The following is a 13,381-nucleotide window of genomic DNA, read 5'->3' on the forward strand; positions in this document are numbered from 1 at the left end:
ATTGATGACTGACACCTTTATGTCCATGGTGATAAGTAGTACGGCCATGCTTATTCAATAGAAAATTATACATAGGCTGTACAGTACGTCTACATAATATGGGAGCGAGCCTGCTGATTTGTGCTTCAGATTTCGATTGGCCCCGGCCCCTTTCCTACATTCCTTCTGGTCCTGCACTGTGATTGCCTGCTATTGAGACAATATTGCTGCCTTCTTGCAAACTCTTCTTGCCTTTCCCAATGTCATCACGTTGATCGGTTAATCTCACGTCAACATAAACGTCAGCATTTCTGACTAGATATAAGAACCACGGATCAACAGGAGAAGCTTTAGTTAAAAAATTCACCTTTAATAGTCCATCTTAAAATAATTCCAGCAAATCAGCATATTCAATATTGCATCCTAGATGGACTATTAAGGTGTAACACGGAAGGAAGTATTTAAGGTGAGGTTGATGCTCCCCTTTTTTTGGACTTGAATGAGCATTTCTGACCACTCTTAAGTGGAAGCTATGGCAGCCTCCCTAATTACCACTGTGGAGAAAAAACTGGTTAATGACGCTCTCCCCATGTACAAATAGACATACCTGGGCAGAGGTTGCCCTAACAAGTTTATTAAAATCTGGGATGTATGAACCTCCTGACAAGAAACCAGCAGTGAACAAGAACCGAGCCAAACTCAATTGTTGCCATACACAACAGCTTTATGAGTGGTTATTGAGAAATTGAGGTTTGATGATGTTTGCAGAGTAGTGGAGTCAAATGTATGTGTCACACTGAAAGTCTTTAAATATTTAAAGCTGCTGTTCTACCCAGGACTTGCAGGGAATTGAATCAAACGTTACTCTGAAATCAGAGCTAAATATAAGCTATCCACCCCCTGCGACCTAAACGTCCCTTCCTTTCCCCAGCCAGTGGCTTCACTTTGTTTCAGCTAGCAGGGGCACAGCAACTGAAATGATTTGCACCTTTAGTTTCCATCTTTCAGCAACGATTCTTCTTCTTCTGGATCTATCCCTTTTATCCGTTAATGCTCATAGGGCTCGCTAACAAACAGCGAGGTTAAGTACTACGAGGGTGCAATATTTCCCTCCTAAAGTGCAATTTTAATGTTTCTTTGGGATTTTTTTGTATGAATAAAAGGCCTGACCCCAGTGCTGGGTGTGCAGTGACAGGGATCATTGGGAAACTCGGAGAAGAAACAGTGGGGAACCATGTAGGGCTTACTTTCCCTTATCAACTAAGCCTTTAATATTACTTATAATATGGTTATGGCACCCATGCAGCATTTTAACCACTGCAATCAAAACAAAATTGCCAGTCATTGCTTCCCATAGGGAAGTATGGTAAGTCTGTCAGCAGGCACTGGCTATTACAGACAGAGCCACTCAGAAATAATACAACTTGAGTTTCCACAGGGCCCATCGATCACAACCAGTGTCTCTATAGGAAAAGCCAATCCTGCTCTCTTCTATAGGAGGTAGCATGAAGCAATTAGGGCCTTATGACTGCTGTAGCTCAATGAAGCACAATGTTCAAAACACCACTCGTGCCTTTTCCAGAATCACCAACATAGATGGTTTTATTTATGTTCTCCAGTACAAATAAAACCGATTTACATTAGGTTGTAATTATTAGTTCCCAGTTCCATCCTCGGCTGCCGGGGGGCTGTATATTGGACAATACTGGTATCCCCGCTGCTAATACAGATGCAGCTGTGTTATATTATGTCTGCCACCCAGAGGGCCACACACACAATGCAACTGCCAATCCATGTGCTCCATGATTACTCTAAATGCAAGTTTTAAATGTTATTATTCGCCCTTTATCAGCAAGATAGATACCATGCAATAAATGCCATTTAACAAGTTTTTTGGGTTTCCATCACCGTATTGCCCTGTATTACGTAGACACAAAATATTACATAAGAGAAACTGTGACCTGCCTAACCTGAAAGGACTTTCTTTTCACTTAATCACAATAATTGTTCATTGTTACGTTTGTTTAAACACAACGCCCGGAGCTGTGATTAACAGATGGGCAGAACACTTCATGCAGCATTAGTCGCTTTCTCATATTAGCACAAATGTGGGGGTGCTGATTGCACACAAACACATTAATGGCCAAGGAATGAGCAGTGAAGCATGTCTAGCGTGGGGCACAACTACATGGAACTTGCTATCACAAACACTTGCCACCCAGAAAGAAGCTGATTTGCTCACGTGAACAAATTCTTTTCTGCCAAACCAAATGCAGGACAGATGGTGCCCCAATCTGAGACTTCAGAGGGTCTTTTTTTAAAAGGACAACGTCCAACCTGCTGCCCTCTAGCTGTCGAACTACAAAGTACCAGTTCAGCAACTTCCAGAGGATGTCAGGTAAGAGATGTAGGGAAACCATGCAAAATCATTGCACTTATCCTTGTAAGGGCAGAAGCCCACGTCTGTGTGCTTTAAGCTGTTACCTAGCAACCAGCTATTCAGTGCAGTAGGAAGTGACACAGCAGCTAGTGAGTGGCTGGCAGGAAAAGGAAGTCACAGAGACTGGCAAAAGAAGAAAGCCTGGCATAGAGAGCCGCATGGTGGACAGAGAAGGAAGCCAGAGAGCTGCTGGTGGGCCCAGAGAGGCTGCACCAAAAGTATTCATTTGGATCAGGCTGGCACGGGGAAGCCACATACTGTGCCTGGAAAGACAGATAGTGTGAAAAGAATCCAGACTGGAGGAACAAACAGCAGGAGATTCCTATCTGAGCATCCAAAGGGGCTGGTAATCGCACCTTATGCCTGAATGTGCTGCATTTACCTGGAGAGAGCTCTAAAGTATTACAAAGAGGAATTGTGAGTATCCTGGTTAAAGGGACAGTACCCTAAAGAGGCGCTGAAGAATAAAGAGACTGTGTATTAAAGGACTTTTCTTTTATTAGTTAAGCAGACAGTTTGGCGCTAGCAAGTTAGTTAATGAGGCCCTATTGCCACCAGTTAGGAGTGCTGCATGTACTAGTTGGCCATTTATTTTATATAAACCATTATTTAGTTTAACCAATACTGTGTGTTTTATTACAGTATTCCTAGTGGAGGCACTGCGCTAGTAAGTACCAGGTACCCAGTCTCTCCCAATACCGCGGAGTGGCTCAGGTTTGTCCCGTGCCATCAGGTAAGCACCACACGTGGAGTGTAACACCAACAAAGGGGTGTCTAAAGGGTTACAGAGATCCCTGATGTAAACAATGAAAATAACAACTGATTTTACTCAATTTATTGTCGTTTATTTATGTAGCACCAACATATTATGGGGCATCAGAGAAAGTTCAGATGCTTCTTATTCCCATCAGTCCCTGCCCCAGAGGAGCTCACATTCTAAAGGTCCCAAAAACACTTGATGTTCTGTTGCAAGGCAGAAGATCTCGACCACAACGAATCGGTCTGTGCCCAATGCTAAAGCAACTGAAATAATGAAAATAACAGAGGATTCAAGTAATGGGACAAAAGAAAGTGCAGTGAATACAGCCAGTCCAAATTTTGGGAGGTGAGATTCTGGGGGAGCTGGAGACAGGAAGAGAGGTGCATGGGGAAGGTGTAATAGAAAGTATAAAGTGTTGATCATCTTCCTAAGCGCATGGGGCTGTGTTCAATAGGAAAGCTGCTTGCAGCCCTTTGAGTTGTAGTTTGCCTTTATATTAAGGAGCTAAATATCTAAAAAGGTTATTGTGGATGCCTAAAAGTGACCTCACAGCTAACCACCATGTGAACAAACTTCCCATTGGCTCCTGCTGCAGAGAGGAGAGAGCATGGCCAGCAATTGTGAGGACTCAAACAGGATTATAGATTTTGCCCTCTGATGTGGCTAGAAAAACCATAGTTTATAGCCAATTCTATTCCATTTACAGGACAAAATGGAAACCAAAAGATATACAATTATGCATACAAGTTCCACAAATCAAATTGATCAAATAAATAAACAGAAATTTGATTTTGTCACTTTAAGTGTAATTTGGCGTAAATCTGCCAGCAGATTGCATGGTTATGACATTTCACATGAGTTTAAACTGTTATTGGAATAATTAGAGCAACAGAGACACTTCCAGGAGAATTAAAGAGGTGCCCATGGAGGGTCATACAAAACATTGCAGTTGCCCTTCCTAAATAACCAGCACAGAAATAAAACAACCCCCTTTTCCAGAGGAATCTAAATTCTATAATGGTTTATCCCTTCATCAAAAAAAACCCCTAAAGGAGAAGGAAAGCTCCAAGACAGTTTATTGCCAACAGATTAGCCACAATACTGCAAGCTAGAACGTTATATTTATTCTGCAGAATGCTTTACCATACCTGAGTATACAGCTCTAGACACTGTCTCTGTTTGTTTAGGATGGAAGCTGCCATATAAGCTTGGTGTGACATCACTTCCTGCCTGAGTCTCTCCCTGCTCACTTACAGCTCTGAGCTCAGATTACAGCAGGGTGGGGAGGAGGGAAGGGGAGAGTAGCAAACTGAGCATGCTCAAGCCCTGCCCTGGAGGTTTATGCTGAAAACAGGAAGTCTGATACAGAAGCCCATGTGTACACAATAGAAGGAAAGAAATTAGGTGTTTCTTTTGACAGAGGACTCAGAGCTGCATTACTTTGAGGGTTTACTGGTGTATTTATATAGACCTTTCAGATAAAGCTTACTTAATTTTAGCCTTTCCTTCTCCTTTAAACCCTGGCAGCTCAACGTCTAGTTATTTAGACTTACTTGAGTCGACATGGCATTGCCCCATTGTTTAAGTGCCAGAAATTTAGGTTTCAGCATATGGCGGCTGGTGCCTGAAACAGGAGGCAAGTGTCCCTGTTTGTTGTTGATAAATGTTTTCCAGCATATTAAGAAATGCTGTATTCACTACACTTATACTCTGACCAATTTCATCTGCAGTCAGCATTTCATTTCCCTTTGGAAATCTCAGATTGTATTGTTGTGCCAGGGCATGCACCCATGATATATACGGCACCAGGCAGTCCTGTTGCGCTGGCCTTGCAGAATAGAGATTTGGGCTTCTTTTGTCTTATCAACAGATCATTCAAGCTCAATTACAAGACAGGCTATCGGCTTATGCAGTCAAGTCCTTCCATGACTGAAATAAGGTAAATTGGTTGTGTGAGGTGTTGACAATAAAACAACTGAGGGGGGGCAGTGGCACTTTTGCACCCCCCCACCAAACTCACTTGCCCCCTGCCATGATTTTTAGGTACTGCAAAGCATTGTGGGCAGCATTTGCACGAGCTGCATCTCGGGTTGTGGCTGAGCCATGACAAACAGTAGTAGGCTGTGTAGATAGTTCAACCAGACACTGACAGAGTCCACTCAAACTGCGCTCATCTGCAGAGACAGGGAAAGTACAGACAGATATTAAGCACCACCTATAACGAATACAACCAACTGCACCAAACCTACAAAATAATGAGCACTGGCTAGAATAAATGAGGATCTTGAATTGCTCATGGCACAATGTTGTCAAGAAGAAAACTAACATTTGCAGTTTCTAGCACTGGCAAGCAAAGGGCAGCTCTCACAAAGTGATCAAACAGGCCTCCAAATAAAAGAAGCTCCTTTTGCCCATGGCTGTCCAACCTTGAGCTTTCCACTGCTTCTAGCAGCACCTGCCACCTGTCTATAAGAAGCTGTGGGAATGGGCTTATACAACCCACAAATGCTCACCAATGTCAAGGTAGCTAATCTGAAAGCTCTGCTCCTCGGATAGATCCTGCAGGAGGCTACAGAAACCAGAGCTCAGGATGGTCAGGGGGTTACTCCTTAGATGCAGTATCTTCTCTCCAGAGGAGTTTCGCAGGGAGTCCCAAGTGCAAGCTGTGCCGCGGCTCCGACTTCCATCCAGCTTCCCCTGCCACATACAGAACACAGGAGCACAACCAGACCAAGGCAAATTAGACAAAAACCATGAAATGAAAAATAGGCTTGTTCCCAAGGGAACTTCAACATAAACAACAAGATTCATAGAAATAGGACTTGTGTTAAAATACCTATTTTGCTTAGTGGCTAAAAACATGTGGCTCTGGATCGCTCCATGACCACTTCAGAGCCCTCAACCATATTAACTACTAAATGCAGTCTTTGGCCCAATCAATATCTAGCAAAGCCAAGGTCCTGTTCATGGAGGGCAGTTTTGGGCCTTCAACACAGTTTAGTGAACAGTCGATGCCTGTATACTTATGGGAATTTTGGGGGAAGAATAGAAAAACTAAAGAACTGAGTGGGATGAATTTAATCCTCAACTTATTGCAGCCTTGTTATCAGGCTTATCATTAGGAGAAAACAGACAAAAGCAAGTTCCCAATAATTACCACAGAGAACTGATCCTCCTCGGGTTCTGTCTCCCCAGACTCGCGATGCTCTGCAGGTACCTGGTGAATCTGAAGAAGCATCTTTGCAGCTGCATTCCGCTTTGCCAACTTCTTGGATGTACCACTGCCTGTACAAATTAGTAAGATTTTTACCAGTTATACCTCGTGCAAAGGTCGGTCAGTTAATTCTGCCATATAATGTAACATACAGTAGGTCTGCTAAAGGTAGGCTTGTCAGTGTCTATGTTGGGGTGGCAGATATTTAAATACTGAAACAAAAGAATCCTAACTATTAAACAAACACACAGAAGTAACAGAGCTTGGAGAAGAGCTGCATCATAAAATAATGAGCAAATAACTAGTTTACTGGAGCAGTTAGATTCTGTGGCTGCTAAATATAAAATGCAAGCACGTTTTATTTTCCATAGGCAGTTTGACCGAATAGTTCAGTAAATTTCACAAGCACAAAACAAGGCACTGAGGCCTGTGTGGGATGCTCTGACCAATTTTATAAGCTCAGTTTTTCCTTCACAATTTAAAGCATGAATAATAATTTGGCTAGTGCAATGAAATGAAAGTTTTTTTCATCTGCCTGCAACAGTATGTTGTAGATTTGTCAGGGAGCCACTGTGAGAGGTTTACTTTATAATGGACACTGGATGCGCCAGTCACATATCTGAAACCTATAAATGCCGTCACTTTTCTGCCTGGTACTTGAGTGAGTATTATGAAGGCATATAATTACTGCCTGAATGTGCTCCCCCATACCACAAATAACACCAACCAATCTCCAAGAACCTTTCCACTCGACACGTCATAGTAAATTCCTTCCGGTGTGCTGGACCAGACTCTTGGGTTACAGTGTATTCTGGAAGTCTCCAGCCCTTTTGCACAACTAGCTCCTAGTGGAAAGATAAAATACAGTCAAGGGAAAAACAAGATGGTGCCAAGGAAGAGAGGGGTGTAGAGAAAGGAATAGTGGTTAAGGAACTAATTCTCCAGAAAATCCATTGCCAATTGAGTACAGGTTTGCTTTTAATAGTCTTGTCTATCGTTAATCATTTAGAATGATAGCAAGAAAGCCACTTTAGCTCTATTTATTTTTCATCACAGCAAATACAAAATGGCCAATAATTGCCAGTTCATCAAATTCTGCAATGTTCCATGACTGCAAGCTACTCAATCTGCACTGCATCGTTGGTGTCATGGAGACCAGCTTTAGCAAGGCATTGCATATAAAAATAAAAAATAAAAAAAAGGAACTACTGAAAGAATAATGTAAAAAAAATACAGTCAACCACCATATAGTTAGTCCATCGAGTCTGGGTGCTCCGAGTGATGGTGTGCTACAAGTGTTTGGTGGTAATCAACATTTAAATAGGGATGCCACTATCCCTATAACCAGCTCCCAAGCGAGGTAACTGAAGGCAGGAACAATAAGAAGATAAGTGACAAAAAGGGAATAAGAAGGACAGTACTCACCTGCAATGCCCCCACAGGGTTACATTCAGACTGTTGTGCCGATAGTGGGGGTTTCATTTCTATGGTGTGATTCCTGCTCAAAAATAGATTTTAGATATCTGGTAAACATTGAGGGACTCTACGTTATATTCAACAATGCCATCTTATTTTACTTTAGCTTTTCTCCCTGTACAAGATTTATTGGCAGCAGCATATATAAGTTAGTGTGCAGTATTAGCCATTAAAAGGCATTGTTGGAATGTCTGGCTAATCTCCTACAACTGAACAATACATCTGGCTTCCAGATAACACCTTAATTTAACAGAAATGATGGGATCCACACAGAATAAAATTACTATGGGGCCAGGAAATGGCATTAATCCTCTCCTGTTATTGTGCATGTTCACCTGTACCCCACTAGGATGGTGCCCTGCATACCTGGAAGCACACAGGACAATTTGGTGGAACATGAATGGTAAATGTGGATAGATACAGCTTCTCATTGCTAACAGCAAACTGGGCTGCGAAGTGTGGTTAATGGCAGAGCAGCATTATGGCCTAATAATGTAAAATGAGTATGTTTTAGCAGCCCGTTAACAATGGCTACATGCTCATTTTACTTGTACATATGTATGCATGCACAAAGGTCAAGTACCCAATCATCTTACAAGGAACATAAACACTGCAGGAAAGGAAGCAATCATGTCTGAGTTGCTGCTTTTTATAGAAATAGAAATATAAAAATTATAGAAATACCTGGTGGTCGGAGGGGGAGACACATCTGCAACTTCCTTCAGCTCTGCAGGTTGTTCTACAGACAACACCACACTGAGAAGGAAACAATTCATCATTTATTGGTCACTTATTCTCAATGGCCTCAAACTCATATCAGAGTCTACACCTACTTCCAAGTTAACAAACATTGCAGTTCTGAAAAACTTTAAATGTCTCCTGGTTTAGGGTCTGGCCACACAGGCAGATTAGGGGTGATTTGTCGCCAGGCGACAAATCTCTTCTTCACAGCGAATAATCTCCCGGATCTGCCTTCCGCCGGCTAAAATGTAAATCGCCTGGGGGCAGGCATACGGAACGCTTCGTTATACGAAGTCGCCCGAAGTTTCCTCATAAGGCAATTACGGGTGACTTCGGATAACGAAGCGCTCCGTGCGACTGCCCCCAGGCGATTTACATTTTAGTCGGCAGAAGGCAGATTGGGGAGATTAGTCACCGCGAAGAGGAGATTTGTCGCGTGGCGACTAATTTTCCCGAATCTGCCCATGTGGCCAGACCCTTATGCTGCCTTTTAGAGTACGCAATTCCTCTGAGCATTAATAGCACTGAAAGTTGCGTATATGTTACTGTATTTGGGTTTGGGTTTGTCAAGTATATTATTGGTCATTAGATCTGCAAAATCAGCATACAAATAGATGAGTGCTCAAACCAATTCATTGCTTGTTGAATAATCAAGAAGTTTATTTCACATCTAGAAACGATATTCCCAAAATTCTCTTTCCTGAAGGCAAGTAACATCCTTATACAAGCAACTTTCACATTTTTCTATGATGCTACCAGTATTGATTGTGATGTATATAACTCCATATGTTCTATGCATATAATTCATGTGATTTAGTTGTATAATCACATTTACTTTACAGCGCTACGCAATATGTTGGCGCTATATAAATACATGTTAATAATAATAATAATAAATAATAATAATAATAATAATAATGCTAACTGGCAGGGTCACTCTAAGTTCTCACCTGTTTTCCTCACACATCACTCCAAACATTTCCCCTTCTTTCAGAAGTGAGAGCGCCACCTCGGCTGCGTTGTGCTTTGCAGCCTTTTTGCTTGGTCCTTGACCTGTGAGGGAGACACAAGAAACAAATCTGAGGAGGTCATACTATTCTTGTCTCCAACGGACCATGCAGAACAGGAGTAAAGGGTCACTAGAACGTAACAAGAGAACACCTAAAGTTGTAATACAAACTGCATAAGTGTTTCAGCATTTAATTTCTCACACAGTATTCTGTCAAGTTACTGCAGAGGGTTGTAAGGACTGCAACACATCTCACTGAAATGACTGGATTCCACCTAAGCAGTACAACTAGTACTACCCTGCTTAATAAGTAGCACTCGTTTATTAGCATTGGCTTGGAGTCAGTAGTTTTATGCAGAGTAGAACAAGGATTTCATTAAAAAGAGAAAGCAAAAAAATGGGGACCCTCAGTTTTTATAGAAATCCAACTCTGATTATCCTACTGGCATATTGGGGTGCAAAGCATGTACCCATACTGGTTTAAAAGCATATTCACAGACCCGCCACTCCTAGCATTCAGACAGCCTTCCAACCTAAAAACACTAATAAGAAGTGCCTTATTGCACCCCACCAAAAATGGAACATACCCCTGTGGCAAAAACAATGTAAAACCTGCCCACACATCCTGACTTCAGACAAAATACCAATTCCGGACACATCAGAGGAATACAGCATCCATGGTCACTACAACTGTTCTTCTTCCAATGTGGTGTACTTAATACAATGCACTAAATGCATAACAGGGGGGCTATATAGGAGAGACTGGGCAAAGTCTGGGAAAGAGAAATACACACCACCAATTCACTATAACCAATAAAAAACTGGACACCAATAGGAAATCATTTCTGAAAGCTTGCCATGATTATATTAGTTAGCCAATAAAGGTATCACCTTTATACTACTTTTGTTATTTTTTATTTCAAAAGGGTTGCTCTGTAACACTTCTCTACTAGAGTAATGCAGCAGCTGTCATCAGATTCAACCGTCATGTATTAGATCGAGAATTAAATCAATTGATCTTACCTCAAATAAAATACCCAGTCATCAATAATGGTTTCAAGCGGTTCAACCTTTAAGATTAGCTGAGCATTATAAGGTTAATATGTTTTGCTTTACTTTAGTTTTCTTACTTAGCTCTAATAACAGCTTAGGTATATTCTCCATCATCGAATGACTAATTATCATTCTTCTAGGACACCTAACTTTAAGCTGCATAAGTTTGTCGTATAGTCCTTCAATGGACCAATGTTACATCTTGCTTGTTTATGTAAAAGACAATAAAACTTTTAAAAAGAAACTGAAATTGGAACTGAAACCCACACTTAGAAAACTTGCATGCTCAGTTTTACCAACTACACCTAAGCATGACCATGCCTGGTTGATTTATTTTTCATGGCAATTAGTGTTGTAAATAGTAAACCTGGAATTTTCCAAAGGTATCCAAAGTGTGAATATTTAATCAGGATTGCCATAAATAACTTACGAGGGAGCCTTATGTCCACCTAGACCAAAGGACCTAGGGGTCTTTGTAGACAACAAGTTGTCTAATTCTGGGCAGTGTCATTCTGTGGCTACTAAAGCAAATAAAGTTCTGTCTTGCATAAAAAAGGGCATTAACTCAAGGGATGAAAACATAATTATGCCTCTTTATAGGTCCCTGGTAAGGCCTCATCTGGAGTATGCAGTGCAGTTTTGGACTCCAGTCCTTAAGAGGGATATAAATGAGCTGGAGAGAGTGCAGAGACTAAGTGCAACTAAACTGGTTAGAGGGACGGAAGACAAATTATAAGGGTAGACTGTCAAGGTTGGGGTTGTTTTCTCTGGAAAAAAGGCACTTGCGAGGGGACATGATTTCACTTTACAAGTACATTAGAGGACATTATAGACAAACGGCAGGGGACCTTTTTACCCATAATGTGGATCACGTACCAGAGGCCTCCCCTTTAGACTAGAAGAAAAGAACTTTCATTTGAAGCAACGTAGGGGGTTCTTCACAGTCAGGACAGTGAGGTTGTGGAATGCACTGCCGGGTGATGTTGTGATGGCTGATTCAGTTAATGACTTTAAGAGTGGCTTGGATGATTTTTTGGACAGACATAATATCAAAGGCTATTGTGATACTAAGCTCTATAGTTAGTATAGGTATGGGTTTATAGAATTTAATTAAAAGTAGGGAGGGGTGTGTGTATCGATGCTGGGTTTTCATTTGGAGGGGTTGAACTTGATGGACTTTGTCTTTTTTCAACCCAATTTAACTATGTAACTATGTAACTAGACATGCAGCAACCCAAGCTCAGAGAGAGAAGCTAGATATTATTAGGGCTCAGTTCAAACGACTATATTTCTGATAGTCAAAGGAAACAGGTCTCATGTTTATGACAAGACATGTGAGCAGGTCTTGCATTCAATACAATGGCAGTAGCAAGACAGATGTGGCTGAGATGAAAACAAACTATCACAGTGCTAAGGAGGTGCCCACTGCAATCGTGGGAGACCACAAATCTGGAGCTAGGTCCTCTGAATACAGAATGAGGACTACAGAACAAGCAAATATGTCAGTGACACTGGGCATTTCACCTCTAGTACTGGGCGGCGCAGAGCACTGACCGGTGCAGTTGATGTCTCCAACAGATACGCGAAAAGTAAAGTTGGGTTGATGGGCCTGTCCTTCAGCTTTAAGCAGGTCATATACAGGAGTCTTTCCTACCCGAGTCCCATACTCCTGAAGTAAGCTGATTGGGGTCTTCCCAGGACTCGATGCCAGCATCTGCTCAATACTGCACAGAGAATAGAAAACAGGTGCCATTGATTCAGCTCTAATAAACTCAATAAAACCAGTGTGTTTATGAATTACTACAGCATTTAGTCTCTGCGGATAAAGGAAAAAGCCTTTTAACTATGTACTGCCTGAAGAGACAATTTGGGGGGGGGGATTTGCATAATGAAAGGAAATATTATTCTAAGAAATGTTCCAACATCTATTCATTACAAATATCTGAAGGTTTAAAGTTATTTGCAAATGGCATTGCTATTAAAAGCTGTAGATCCCTCTGTTTATGTTCTTTCCAATCCTGAAACAATGTAGCAGAAGTCAAACCTGCCTGAGAACTGAAAGCTTTGCTGCATTGTTTCAAGAGTTGGAACAAGAGAACAATAAGGGATAAACAATGATTTTTAAACCCCATCCTAGTTGTTTATAAATGCCCTGCAGCGACAGAGCACAACTACATACAGAACAGAGCTCGGTGTAATGTCTCTTTAACAGTGTGAGCCTGTCACTCAGCAAACCGGAAGCAAGAGCTGCTTCCCTGCCCTAAAAAAGGACCCTTTCCCCGGCTGTATTTCTCAGAGAAACCGCAGGAGGAGCCCGTACACACACTTACCTGGGGAATCCTGAGGACGTCTGGTGTTCACAGTCCCCGTTCTCGCTCATTCCCTCCAGTTCTCCGCTATCCAGCAGCAATGGCCGGGGCTGGAAGCATGCTCCCGCACAACTCACCCAGTCAATAGAGGCTGTTTGTCGGGACCTGTAGTTTCAGCTCTACCATCTTCTAACCCCACTATGACCATTTAAACTACACTTCCCAGATGCCTTTTCTTCAAAAGGTGAAACATCAATTTCCCAGCCAATCAAATAGGGTGTTCGTCCGAAGTCTTAATATCATTGGTTGCATCCTAGAGGGCGGCATAAAGGGGCGTCTTCTTGTAATTGTAAAGTCACGAAGGTGACCCCGCCCCTCTCACCGCTGATAGGCTGCTTAT

At 41.9% G+C, this 13,381-nt stretch overlaps 1 protein-coding gene across 3 annotated transcripts; it reads right to left on the reverse strand.

Annotated features, from left to right (window-relative positions):
• Positions 1 to 3,242: 3,242 nt before the first annotated feature.
• Positions 3,243 to 13,327, reverse strand: tarbp2.L (TARBP2 subunit of RISC loading complex L homeolog). Of its 3 annotated transcripts, none has more exon segments than NM_001092105.1 (9): positions 3,243 to 5,353; positions 5,693 to 5,876; positions 6,337 to 6,464; positions 7,121 to 7,238; positions 7,819 to 7,891; positions 8,554 to 8,625; positions 9,561 to 9,663; positions 12,227 to 12,396; positions 13,003 to 13,114. In NM_001092105.1, coding segments are annotated over 8 exon segments (996 nt in total). In that variant the 5' UTR covers positions 12,387 to 12,396; positions 13,003 to 13,114; the 3' UTR covers positions 3,243 to 5,195.
• Between the last annotated feature and the right edge of the window lie 54 nt (positions 13,328 to 13,381).

The sequence above is a fragment of the Xenopus laevis genome, chromosome 2L, assembly GCF_017654675.1.
Source record: "Xenopus laevis strain J_2021 chromosome 2L, Xenopus_laevis_v10.1, whole genome shotgun sequence".
In the NCBI taxonomy this organism is placed as follows: Eukaryota; Metazoa; Chordata; class Amphibia; order Anura; family Pipidae; genus Xenopus; species Xenopus laevis.